The 13,569-nt window shown below is 45.8% G+C and overlaps 1 protein-coding gene across 4 annotated transcripts; it reads left to right on the top strand.

The window, feature by feature from the left end:
* Nucleotides 1-705: 705 nt before the first annotated feature.
* Nucleotides 706-12,983, top strand: LOC115777734 (discoidin domain-containing receptor 2-like). 4 transcript variants are annotated; one of them, XM_030725700.1, is made up of 19 exons: nt 756-816; nt 1,062-1,164; nt 1,337-1,406; nt 1,936-2,088; nt 3,288-3,435; nt 3,691-3,796; nt 3,870-4,062; nt 4,594-4,834; nt 4,913-4,990; nt 5,256-5,398; nt 5,570-5,681; nt 5,941-6,057; nt 6,963-7,207; nt 7,288-7,415; nt 7,997-8,194; nt 8,285-8,519; nt 9,113-9,155; nt 10,302-10,481; nt 12,572-12,983. In XM_030725700.1, the coding sequence occupies exons 1-19, from the start codon at nt 756-758 to the stop codon at nt 12,607-12,609; spliced, it is 2,592 nt and encodes an 863-aa protein (XP_030581560.1). In that variant the 3' UTR covers nt 12,610-12,983. The 4 variants fall into 4 exon arrangements, with proteins under 4 accessions (XP_030581557.1, XP_030581561.1, XP_030581560.1 ...); XM_030725697.1 differs by having other exon boundaries at nt 706-816; nt 10,302-12,983; XM_030725701.1 differs by lacking the exon at nt 12,572-12,983 and having other exon boundaries at nt 735-816; nt 9,113-9,262; nt 10,006-10,443.
* The last annotated feature ends 586 nt before the right edge of the window (nt 12,984-13,569 follow it).

Here is a 13,569-nt window from a genome sequence, read left to right as displayed (position 1 = left end):
TATTTAACCAAGGATAGAGGGGTCAAAGTGCTGAACAGGATCTCCCAGTTTGAATCACAGGATGATTCTGGGACACGTAAAGTAGACGAGAGGGGACAAAACATTTTAAGGTGTGAATGAGGACAGGAGCAGCAAAAAGCAACAAAAAATGCAGAATTTTTAAAGAATGATGCATTTGACATGAAATACATCCAGAAACCTTGTGAGGATGGGAGACAAAATCAGGACTAAAACATTTATTTACTCTAAGGATCTTGTTATTTTACAATAATGCTCATATGCACAAACAGGCATGTCAGGATAACAAAGCTACAAATTCTAATGCTTCATTTTGTATTTTGTCCTTGAAACTTTCCTCATAAATTTCCTAAAAATGTGCAGAATATTACAAAAAAGAAGTCGGCACGGTGGTGCAATGTTAGCACTGTCGCCTCAGGGGTGGGGGGCGTGCATGTTCTCCATGTGCCTGTCGGCTCTCTTTGGGAGCTCTGACTCCCTCCTAAAGACATGCATGTTGGGTTAGTTGGTGATGACTGCTGATGATGTGTCACAGTCACAGACTGGCAGCCTGTCCAGGAAGTGCCCCTCTCACCATGGCAGCTTCCAGCCCTCTGAACTGGATAAGCAGAAGATGGATTGATTGATTGATTTCCCTCGCTGTCTGCGCAGACCCTCGCTGTAAGCTGCAGATGTTCATGTTGGTTCTCTTTCTCACAGAGATGTAGCGTGTGTGTTGGTGTGATCGGCGGACCATCATGCACCTCTTCTTGCTGCTGATCCTTCAAGCTACAGCAGCCATCGGACAGATTGATCCCGGTATACACACACACAAACACAAACACACACACACACACACACACACACACACACACACACACACACACACACACACACACACACAACCCCATCTAACATTAACCCAGTCTCCCATTACCCTAAAATGAATTCTTTCCTCTGCAAACAGCCAATTAATACTGTTAAAATACAATAAAATGTTTCATTTATTAATATCTAAAACTGGTCTAGAAAAATAAACCATCATTCTGAACGTGTTCTTCCAGCACATTGTCGCTATCCCTTGGGCATGGAGGATGGACGGATCAAAGACGATGCCATCAAAGCATCCAGCCAATGGCACGAAACCACAGGACCCCAGTATGCCAGGTCAGTGCAGCTCAGAGAGCAAAAACACAAAACCTGAGATGGAATTATGGGATTAAAAAAAACGGTGCTTTAGAATGAAGTCAAGTTATGAGTTAAAGGTGAAGATTTGAGAGCTTTGCAGGTGTGTTTTATCTCTGTCTGTGTGTGTGTGTGTGTGTGTGTGTGTGTGTAGGTTGTATCGTGAGGAGGGAGATGGGGCCTGGTGTCCTGCAGCGCTGCCTTCAGACAGTCAGTACCTGGAGGTTTGTGTCTCACACATGCTCAGTCACGCTCAGGTGTGTTTGAATGTTACAAAATCATCTGAGGGGAATTTTCAATTACAGGACAAATATCCTCAAAATCTACAGCGTGTGCGTGTGTGTGCCTGTGTGTGTCTGTGTGCTCGCGCGCGCGTGTGTGTGTGCATGTGCGTTCGTGTGTGCGTGTGTGCGTCTGTGTGACTGTGTGCGCGCGTGTGTGTGTGCATGTGCGTTCGTGTGTGCGTGTGTGTGCCTGTGTGCGCGTGCGTGTGTGTGTGCGTGTGTGTGTGCGTGTGTGCGTGCATGTGTGTGCGCGCGCGCGTGTGTGTGTGTGTGTGTGTGTGTGTGTGTGTGTGCGCGTGCGTGTGCGTGGTCTGAATGTGTGGTGTATTTGGCTGCTTCCTTCCACACTCAGTGCTCCGCTGTGACATAAACTGCAGGATTAACAAACCTGTGGAGGGCTCTAAACCTTCTTTGGTTTTTACGTATGTCAGATGATTTGACAGAAAGCTTTTTACTGGATTTTTTTCAGGTGGATCTGGGCAGGCTCACCTTTCTGACAGTTATCGGGACTCAGGGACGATATATCAGAAACTCCGGGAATGAGTTTGCCCGAGAGTACCGTGTAAACTACAGCAGAGACGGCAGGCTGTGGAAGTCCTGGAGGAACCGGCAGGGGAACGAGGTGAGCGACTCAAATATCTGACTTGATGAGAGGAAACAGACTGAAAAATGAGACATGAGGAGGGTCTGAGCTGAGGGAAGAATGGGAGAAAATCTGGAGAGGAAATGTGAGGACTGATGGAGGGAAGAACAGGAGAAAGAGGAAGAAAATAAAAGACCAGGATTTTTCACCCTAAGCTGCTTCTGGTCATTCATACTCATATCAGAGGAAATGACAGTTACACACAGCTTCCTGCTGGCAGCTACGCAGCAGTGTGAAACACCAGAATCATGTTTTGAATCTGAGGCTCCTCCCTCACATTCCCAGAGTAGCTGCAGTTTTCTGATTATTCTTTGCCCGGCAGCTACAGATTCCCATTCCTAATTTCTCAGGGTCCTTTTTCACTGCAGGAAATGAAGCCTAAAAACATCCGCTGAGGAGTGACTGATTCATGCAGAGCTGAAACTCTCCCGCTTCTTTGTTTTGAATGCTTATTTTATGTGTGCAGTTGTTCAGTTTGGAATGACACCATGTAGGCACTTATTAGCTGCACGTGTAAATACAATGTTAATTGTTAATGTTAATTGCTTGTGAACATGTTTCACCTGCTCTGATTCTGCTGTAAGTCCTGCATCATAGTCGTGGTCCGTTTGTTTAGCATCTTTGATGTCTTCTGTGTAACTCTGAGAATTTGTTTCTAGTCTTTCTAAAGTTTTTAACTGAGCTCTTTGACTTTGCTTCAGCGGTTCTGGTCAGAGTGGCCCGTTCAGTCGGCCCTCCAAATCCATAAATATCAGTAAATTGATCGGTGCCCCCCTGAGCCTGACTCTGTCAGAGGGCGGTTCGTCTGGTTTGATCTCAGCAGCATTGTTACTGCTGTCCAGGCGTGAAATGAAAAAGATCAAATATTGCATTTTATTTCCCTTTAAACATGATTTACAAACTCACAGAAAGATGTTTGCAAAAACAGGAAAAGTTCTTTGCAAAGGTCAGATGGCTTAAATGAATAATTGTTCTATAGAACTTCCTCTGTGTAGATGGTCCTTTATATGAATATGGATCATACTAACAATGAAACCTGTTAATAGTTCATGACCTGCAGGTTCATTTTAAACACTACGATCCTGCTGAGTGACCCACGGCTTCAGGAGGCTGCAGGGCTGTAACCTTTCTGGACTGCTGGGTGATGTTTTGTTGGCGTCCCTGATATTTGTGTGCAGGTCATCGAGGGCAACAAAGATGCCTACACCTCTGTCTTCAAAGACCTTCACCCCCCAATCGTCACCCGCCATGTCCGCCTGCTCCCCGTCACCAAACTGTCCACCACTGTCTGCATGAGAGTGGAGCTGTACGGCTGCCCGTGGGAGGGTAGGACACACAAACACACAGTTGTTTTGTAAATGTGCGTTTTCTTGTTTATTCAGTAAATTTGAATTTTCATCACTTCTCAGGTAACCCTCCTCATGTCAACATAAAAGCTTTTAATGGCCATAAATGAGCATTTGTCATCAACAACACCTTTGATTTAACAAACATTATATCAAGTAAGCAAAAACAGGAGTTTGCCTGGTGTTGTCATGAAGGTTGAACATCTGCTGTTCCTTTAACTTCTCCGGGTTTCAGACGGGCTGATCTCCTACAGCGCTCCAGAGGGTCAGCGCATGATGCCGCCCGGTTATCCCATCGCCACCCTCAATGACTCCACATATGATGGAGTACACGAGAGGGGGTGAGTCTGTCTCACACACACTCTCATCGCACACCACTGTCGCCTGTTTACTGAGCGCTTTGTCATCCAACAGGAGGCTTTCTGGCGGCCTGGGTCAGCTGACGGACGGCGTGACCGGCCAGGATGACTTCACAAAGACCCGTGTGAAGTCATCCTGGCAGAGCGTGTGGCCCGGCTATGACTACCTGGGCTGGAAGAACGACTCGCTGGAACACGTGGAGATGGAGTTTGTGTTCGATGGGCAGAGAAACTTCACCTCGATGAAGGTTTCACATTTCTGCTTCCTCTTTCTCGCACAGCAGTCGTGGTTCACGGCACACTTGCGTTTACTCAGAGTCTAAAAACTGCCTCTGGTTCAGATCCAGTGTCAGGTTTCTCTCAGGAGGGACACACACTCTTTAGTTAGCTTGGCACCATCTTAGCATCAGCCTCAGCCCACGGCTGTGACTACAGCATATTGCTATTATAACTGGAGAACAACATCAAAGTGATGTCACAGTGATTCAGTCCAGCACTAACTAAAGTAACGTAACCTTGTAAGTCTTCAGGCGCCTGCACAGTGCTGTCATATAAATTTAGGAATATTTCCTCTCTGGGATGTTTTATCTTGGGTCCAACTTTTAACCCAGCTGCTTGAAGCCATCTTCACCACCGTGTAACCACATCAGTAGTTTGAGGCTGCAGCGATCCTCAGTGGAGTCATCTGCACATCACCTGCTGCTCCTACCGTGCCATCATCCCTTTAAAAACAGAAGCTCTACCAGCTACACTTACTCTTGTTTTCAATCTCCACCCAGGTGCACAGTAACAACATGTTCTCCCGCGGCGTGAAGATCTTCTCCTCGGTCTCCTGTTGGTTTAAGCCCCACTTCGGATGGGAGGCGGAGCCTGTGGAGTTCAGGACGGTCCTGGATGACCGGAACCCAAGCGCCCGCTACGTCACAGTGCTTCTGAACCACCGCACTGCCAGATTCGTTCGCTGCCGCTTTTACTTCGCTGATGTTTGGATGATGTTCAGCGAGATTTCCTTTCAGTCAGGTAACACACGTGCACACATGCAAACAGTTACAGTGCAAAGCATAAACATGAAGTAACTACCTGGTTTTTGGTCATCAGTGGACACCGTACTCCCAACCCAGATGACATCTCCTCTACCCACTCAGGACACCATCACAACCCCTGCAACAAAGCCAGGTGTGACCTTTAATTCACCTTAAAGTAAAGTAGATGCTAGTTCGTAAAAACCAGCCAGTTTCAAACCTGAGACTGAACTTACAGCCGCACACAGCCAGAGGGCGCTGTTCTGCTCACAGCAGAGGGAAACGTTCACTCTTCTTAATATGCTGAGGAAATAAATCTGTCAGCATTTCTGCCAGTTCTGCTTAACGAGGCACATTAACAAACTGATTTGTAGCTAAAATCCTAACGATGTCCATTTTCTAACCTCTGTTCTCCTCAGCAGTTGATCCATCAGCCAGTGACCCACCAGATGATGGAAAAACACCCATCCTGATTGGCTGCTTGGTAACCATCATCCTTTTGTTGGTCATCATCATCTTCCTCATCCTATGGTGCCAGTATGTCTGCAAGGTGTTAGAGAAGGTGAGGGAAAAAAACCAGTGATACACCTTTATTTTTTTTCAGTGGAAGCAGGCGATTGCTTAACAAAGAACTTTTATTTTGATAACTTCCTGTCTGCTGTCTTTTCTGTTGGTGTGAAACATTTAGTGCCTGTAAACAGCTTTTATTTATTTATTTATTGTCCTAATTTAGGGTCCACGTCAGATTCTTGATGAGGAGGTGATGGTTCGGCTGTCGTCCTGCAGTGACACCATCATTTTACAGACTCCTCCTGTGCCCCCACGATCCGGACGCGCCCCCGCCGGTACTCCTCTTTCCTTTGTATTGGCTGAAGCATGCCTGTGATTGCATTATTTATTATTTATGCAGAAAGGAATAAATTAAAACACTGAAACTGAATATTATATTATATTTTAGATGGATGTGTTTTTTAAGTGTTCACTTTATTATAGTTTTTCAGGAGCTGATACATGAGTTCTAACCAGCCCCATTCAGCCTCGCCCTGTTCTGTAACACTGACCTCAGATCATCGGAAAATGTCTGATTCCTGCTGTTTTCCTCAGGTCCCGTGAACTCTGACCCTCACTATGAGAGAATTTTCCTGTTGGACCCACAGTACCAGAACCCAGCGGTGCTGAGAAACAAGCTCCCGGAGCTGTCGCAGAGCGCAGAGGCATCTGGTAAACACCAGAATTTCCCCCGAATGTCTCATCATCATGTTTGTGTTTTAGTGACCGCTCTATGATCGTGTGTTTGGGTTTGCATTAGGACAGAATCACTGATGCCTCCACATCTGTCCATGATGACATGATTAATCACAGCTGTAGATGAAAGCTGAGGGGGGGTTGGGGGTCTTTTGGTGAGACAAACTGCAGAAGTCTGCCCCCTGCTGGTTAGGATTATCATCAGACTTCCCCGTCTGTCGGAGCTCTGGTCACTCATTACCAGCTCCTTCATTTCCTTCAGAACACGTTAAACAGGCGTTTTCCCTCCTCTGTCTCTTTAAGGCTCCCTGATGAAGTTGAACATGCATGCTCGTTCATTCTGCAGTCTTCTCTCCTTCTCCTCCGGCTCTATGCCTCTCTTCCAAGTTTCCTCTTCTTCCAGCTCTCCTCCTTGGTAATCCTCTCTATGACCTCCTCCTGCTGACTTCCTGTCACATGACATCAGGCTGGCTGCGTGGTAAGAGCTGAAAGGTGTGACTTCATGCATTTGATCAGATCACATATATGTCAGTGAAATACAAGAATACATATACATACAGTACTGGTACTGTATGTATATGTATTCACGATCAAATACTTTTGAAGTTTGGTGGGTTATCCGGCCGAGTCTCCATCTTTTCTTTCCTCTGATTTGTCTCCGGACACTGAATGGGGCCTGAGCCTTAGGTTGGGCTACAGTAAAAACCAGCTTAAGTGGTTTAATCGCACCAATAAAACATTATCAAAGTTTTTTACCTTTGATCCAAAACTACAAATTGATGATAATTAAGACCTTGACTGTTGGTACTTTCAGGTAAGTTTCCCTTGACTTTAGTTTTTATATGAAGTATTAATCAAACAATAAATCCTCTCTCCATCAGCCTGTGGGGGGGGGTACGCCGAGCCCGACATCACCCAGTGCACGCCGCATCAGTGTTTCCATAACAACGCGCCGCACTACGCTGAGACGGACATCGTGCGGCTGCAGGGCGTCACCGGCAGCAACATGTACGCCGTCCCCGCCCTCACCGTCGACTCTCTCACCAGGAAGGACATCTCCGCGGCCGAGTTCCCGCGGCAACAGCTGATCTTCAGGGAGAAGCTCGGGGAGGGGCAGTTTGGCGAGGTGAGCTGGGGCAGGTGTGGCTGGATATCCTGGAAACATCTCGGAGTCTTTCACCTGTCACATGACATCTTTCCTTGCAGGTCCATCTGTGTGAGGCAGAGGGACTCCCAGAGTTCCTTGGGGAAGGCTCGCCCCTCCCTGACCGAGATGGCCGCTCGGTGCTCGTGGCTGTTAAACAGCTGAGGGCCGACGCTACCAGCCAAGCCAGGTACTCTTCATGAGTGTGTATGTGAGACTGTGTATATTAAAACTGTCAGTATAATCACTGCTTTAATACATTCACATCATAAGAATTAATCCCTATTTATATATTATTATATTATTATAGTCCATCACTAGTAAAGTGGAGACCATAAAGCTCCTAAATGGGATCCACACTGACAGATTCAGCGTCCCCTCCTACCTCCATTGGTCTGTAAAAGAGTTTCATTTGAAGTAAGAGCAGAACGTGGTATCAGGATAAACTGGCATAAAGGGGAGCAGTGTGATCCATCAGTTCTGTAACAGCTGGTGGAGATCTTCAGAGGTCCAAGCACAGCAGCTCTGCTCTGATCTGCTTCTACAAACAGCATATGAGGTGGTCAGAAGGCTTTGTTGGCTCATCAGACGAAACCAGTATGTGGCAAATTTATACAAAATGTCGTATAATAAACTGAGCGGACTGAGGTCAAAGGGAACCTGGGGTTTCCTCTCACGTAGGAAGCAGTGAACTGGAACAGCCTTCACACTGAGGAACGAGGAGCTGAAGAACAGACCTGAAAATGTCTCCTTTATCTCTCCGTCCATCAGGAACGACTTCCTGAAGGAAATAAAGATCATGTCCCGCCTGAATGACCCCAACATCATCCGACTGCTGTGTGTGTGCGTGTCGTCCGACCCGCTGTGCATGGTTACTGAGTACATGGAGAACGGAGACCTCAACATGTTCCTGTCGCAGCGGGAGATCGAGAGCACTCTGACACATGCCAACAACATCCCTTCAGTCAGGTTAACCACACACACAGTTTGCACAGATCGTATATGAAACAGCTGATCCGCAGTTTTGATTCTCATTGTTTTCTGCTTCCCCACCTCCAGCCTGTCTGACCTCCTCCACATGGCGGTGCAGATCTCTTCAGGGATGAAGTATTTGGCATCTTTGAACTTTGTGCACCGTGACCTGGCTACGAGAAACTGCCTGCTGGACCGCCGCCTCACCATCAAGATCGCCGACTTTGGCATGAGCCGAAACCTGTACAGCAGCGACTACTATCGCATCCAGGGCCGGGCGGTGCTGCCTATACGATGGATGGCCTGGGAGAGCATCCTGCTGGTAAGCTTTGGAGGGAAATAGGGAGGACTCTCTTTTACCTTGGGAAGACTGTGGGATTGTGTTTACACACACCTGAATGTGCCAACTGAAAGCTGGAAAACCTCTTGGGGTGCTCATCCTGAATATAGTTTTCCACAAACAAGCCCATTACAGTTACCAGTCTCTAAAATGTAAAACAAAATGCTGCAAAACAAAAACCTGTTAAATGTTTCTGTGAATGAACTTTAGAGAACAGAGTTCCTCGAAAGCTTCCTGTTCCCTGTGAAGCTCCAGCAGGGCTCTCGTCTCACACAATGAAACCTCTTCTTTGTTTACTCTGAGTAACTTTCCTGTTCTGCGTTTTGGATGTGGGTTCATAGTTTGATGTCTTTTGCAGCTGTAAAGTTAAAAGTGAAAAACACGGATTCAAGCTGACCCAAACCAGCTCTGCAGCCTGTTTTCCTGACTCATCTCCAAAGTCTCAGCTTGATGGAATCACTTGTGGGAATGCCACATTTAGTTTTTGTTCAAACATGTTTACAGTCGACATTTAATCAGGGGGGTGAGGATGGTTTCTGGAGTATTAAATGTTAAAATGCAATCATTCTCCTCAGGGTAAGTTCACCACAGCCAGCGACGTGTGGGCCTTTGGAGTCACCCTGTGGGAGATCTTCACTCTGTGTAAGGAGCAGCCCTACAGCCTCCTGTCTGATGAGCAGGTCATAGAGAACACTGGCGAGTTCTTCAGGAACCAGGGCAGACAGGTGAGACCAAGCAAATACACCAACACAGGACAGAGAGGCAGGTCCTTCCATCATTGGGTCAAATCACTTTGGCCACCTGAGAGCAGCTGCAGCTCCTCTGAATTCTTTCATTCATTGGTATAACTGTGCAGTTTTCCTTTAAGTGGACTCAAGGTAGGACCAGCTGAATGACTGGGACTGCTTTCTGAGTTTATTTGAGCTTACAGCAGTTTCTGTCTGATCCACAGCAGTCTTTGCAAACCTGGAAATCAGGACCCTCCTAAGTGCTTGCAGGATAACTCTGAGGGGTAACTAATGCCTCTGTTCCACTAGTACCTACTAACTCGACTCTACTCTAATCTACTCTACTCGGTTTCAGTTATTTTCCATTACAACTGAGTACCACTTCAACAAGGCAGCCAGAACGTCCGCCCCGCTCTGTCGTGCTTCCTCCGGGCGGAACCAAAAGGTCTGCAGGGTCTGTTAGCCATTTCGCTCTTTGCCGGATTTCAAAAGCGGTGAGTTTGATTCCTGTGACATCACTCCCTGGCCAATCGTGGCATGCAATCTGTTCAACTCAGCTCACTTGCAGCCACGGCTGAGTGAGTGCTAAAATGAGTGCCTGGTACCAGGAACTACCACCTGATGGAGAACCATAAAACCCGAGTTGAGTCGAGCCAAGTGGGTACCAGGGGAAAGAGGCAGAAGTGACAGGCTTTAGTCTTTTTGATGAATCACTGTAAGTCTCCTGTTTTCCTTACTAGATCTTCCTCTACGCCCCTCCGCTCTGCCCACCTTCCCTCTTTGAGCTGATGATGCGTTGTTGGAGTCGCGATATCCCTGACCGACCCACCTTTGAGGGGCTTTACCAGGCCCTGAAGCCCCACGTCAACCAGTGAGGCGAGACCACTGGGATCTGCCATTTGGGCTCTCCATGGTGGCGGGACTCCTGTAAGAAGACCGACTGAGAGGAGAGCACGGAGGACTGGAATTCCAACGCAGGACTGAGTCGCTTTCAGAGAGAACGGGATTGCCGCTTTGTTTCACAGCAGTGGCGACTCCCTTCGCTACAACGTGGTGATGGAGGCGGACACGGCCGGTCAGCTCAGAGGACGAATTGTTCCAGTTCCAGACCTTTGGGTCCACAGTGAACAAACCAGTTTCAGCTTCTTCTATCCTTTTCCAGCCCCTTTGACCCCCCCCCAGCCTTTTAACTTACACCATCTTTTCCTCTCTTTGGCTTTTAGAGATTCCAGAAATGGGACAGTTCTGGCAGTTTCTCCATCCCTGTGGTTTTTATTATTATTATTATTATTATTATTATTATTATTATTGTAAAGCACTGTGTCTGTGTCTCTCAGTTATTCTTGTTCATATATTAATCCACACTGGAGCTAGGGCTATAGGGTCAGATTTTAGTGTAGGATTTGATTTTTTTTAGATTTTATTTGTTCATGTTTATTTGTTTTATTGTTTCACAATCATTGGTCTTTTTTTGGTGGATATGAATGTTGATCAGCTGAGGTTCACATCATGGTGCCAAGAAGCTGCGCTGAGGAAACCTGTGTGAGTCAGTCAGAGGGAATCTGTGGGAAATTTGGAAAAATCATTAAAGCCATGTAAGAAAAACAGTATGATGCTATTTTGTTGCCACAGAGGAGAAAAAATGATTGAAATGCAACTAAAAGAGGATTTTAAACAGCGTCTCCTTGAAGACTCCCACAGCTGGATCCTTTCAGTCAGTGCTTTTCATATGTAGCAGCATTAGGACCAGAGGGACGGTCTGGTTTGCACCTCTGAAGAGTACAGATCCACAGATAGAAACTGCAGAAATATTAAGTGCATTGCTGCCACTGTAGATGTCTCACTGTGTGATCTGTGCAGGCTGTTGTAGCCTGACTTTGACTTGAAGTCTGGTACAGAGCCTATGAGCCCTCACCGAGGCAGAAGGTCAGCACGTCAAGACGAGGTGTACCATCTACATTTGGGGCTGTGAGTACCCAAACTACTGAGTTAGAACAAGGTCACTATCAGCTGACAGACTGTGGTCAGACTGAGCCGTTAGATCGCGGATGGATTACCAGCTGGGTGAAGCCACAGGTTCATCTGTCACCACTGCTTTAAAAAAGTGTCTCCTGCATTAATAGAAATTTCTGACCCTGTGTAGTGGAGCAACCCTGTGGCAGACTTTATTATTTTAGTTTATCTTGTCCTCACTTTATCCCTAAAGTAATATAAATAAAGCGTATGATTTCAGACCACAGCTCTGGTTACATGGTTCATATTGAAAGGGTCAGGAGGTCAGTGGAGGCAGATCTTTGCCCAGGGGCCAACAAGATGCTCCAAAAGCATCTCAAACTTCATTCTGACTCTTCTTAATCAAAGGATTGAGACAATGCTTACTAAGCAACTGAGGGGCAGTCATGAGGAAGGCCCGAAGCAAAGCACGCCCTGCTCTAATGCCTGTTTATCTCTACATGGGACCATAGTTTACTATGTGCTGAATTAAGTGAGACTAGAAACTATTGAATGATACAGTAAATAAGTCAGGAGGAGGAGGAAGAGTCTTTACTGAGGTCACAAATCAAATTAGCTGCAGGGTGATGCTCACAGACTTCTATACAATCGGACTGCCCTTTGCAGGGCAGCCGCCCCCTGCTGGCCATTAGAAAGAATGGAGGTTTGAGGTACTTCTGTGTTTTCCCCCATTTTTGCCCCACTGTGTTGCAGTCTTTAACTGACTGAAGTGACGCTGTGATCACTGAGCATGTGGCCTTCATGTTAGCAGGAGCCACTTTGCCCCCATGCTGCCTGTACCATCCATAAAGCATGGTAAACATGGTAACGCATAATTTAATGTCTGTTTAGGTTACTTAATGTCATTGTCATTCTTTATATGCAGTCCAGATTTGCAGTATTTTAAATCCTCCCTGAGAAAAAATTTGGATAAAATGAAAAATGTTGCAAACAGAGGAAGAGCAAACATGTTGATTTGAGTACATTTTTCAGTGTTTTGTTATCTGTACTGTATCTTACATTTCTGAGTGTGTTTGTGTGAGTTTTTAAGAGAAAATGAGACACTGAGTGAGTCTTTTCAACATTCCTTTGAGCACTGGGAGCTAGTTGAGGTTAAAGTGGTAACTGGAGTCGCTCTGTTGTGCCAAATTACATTAAATGAGGGTGAGAGTGAGTTTTTTCTTTTCTTTTTTTTTTTTTTTTTTTTACAAAGCAAGAGGAGAAGATGGGCAGAAGGAAACCACTAAACTCAATCTCCCAGAGTCCTTTGCTACAGTGAGCCTGTGCATTTTGTTTTTGTTCCATTAGAGAGATCTTTTAGTTTGATAGTGTACAGTATAATTGGTCTGTAATATCTCAGTGTGTGAATGCAGATTAGGTGTGATAATTGTTGTTAATTAATTATCTATCTGAGTTTATAGTAACTATTTCTGATTGTGGAGGTGTTGGGTTTGTTTTTCCACAGGAATTCAGCATTTACGGACATTTTTCTAAATAAGATGTTCTGTTTGTTTTCCTGCTGTGTTCACTATCATTTCTCATCCACACTGTTTAATCTTTGCTTCCTTCTTCAGTATGTGTCAGACATATAGTGTACATAGGCTAGCAGCTGGTTATATTAATATATTGGGAGCAGGGAGCTTGGTGCTCTCTGCTCCCAAGTGGTTTTCACTCCGTACGCGATCTCGTTTTGGTTTGTTTTTCCTATAATAAATAGTAAAAGCTGTCAAAGTGTGTGTGTTTGTTTGTTTGTGTGTTTTGTTTGTTTGTTTGTTTGTTTGTTTGTTTTGCACTGGTAGAGGAACTGCATCATCTTGCTGCAGTGGAACCTCGTTTTCAGTCTAGACTGCAATCAGCGCCCTGTACAGCAGGGGGCAGCAGAAAGACAAATAAAACATCCCAGAATAAGCTTTGCTGAACACAAGCTTATGAAATAAAGGCCACAAAGGAGCCCAGACAGAGAGTTTCCCTGATATAACTGATGTCTGAGAGAAGCTTTGTTGTTCTGAGGAACACTGACCTGAGTTCAGGCCTGAAGGTTCTGTGAGGCTTTCTCTTGTTTCCATTATAAATGGAGGGTAGCAGGGATCCAATATAACAAGAAGGTTCATGGTGGGCAGGAATGCTTTTGTGACCCGCTGCACATGTGATAAAACTTAACAGCTAATAATTAGACATCCAATTAATAGTCTAGCTAAAGCTGAATCTTATAAACCTTTTTGGGTCACAAGGGGGCGGGACAAAAAAAAAAGTTTACTGACGCCAACTTTAACTGGCTTAAAGCTCTGGTTTGGTCTCAGCCACCTCCTCAG

Source organism: Archocentrus centrarchus, unplaced genomic scaffold, assembly GCF_007364275.1.
Source record: "Archocentrus centrarchus isolate MPI-CPG fArcCen1 unplaced genomic scaffold, fArcCen1 scaffold_68_ctg1, whole genome shotgun sequence".
NCBI classification, from domain to species: domain Eukaryota; kingdom Metazoa; phylum Chordata; class Actinopteri; order Cichliformes; family Cichlidae; genus Archocentrus; species Archocentrus centrarchus.
The sequence above is the reverse complement of the archived record's forward strand: the minus strand, read 5'-3'. Positions and strand labels throughout refer to the sequence as shown.

Coding starts and splice junctions, on each gene's coding strand:
- LOC115777734 (XM_030725697.1), top strand. CDS start 756: ATGCACCTCTTCTTGCTGCTGATCCTTCAAGCTACAGCAGCCATCGGA. Junction 1,407..1,935: donor CAGACAGTCAGTACCTGGAG/GTTTGTGTCTCA, acceptor GATTTTTTTCAG/GTGGATCTGGGCAGGCTCAC. Junction 3,797..3,869: donor GATGGAGTACACGAGAGGGG/GTGAGTCTGTCT, acceptor GTCATCCAACAG/GAGGCTTTCTGGCGGCCTGG.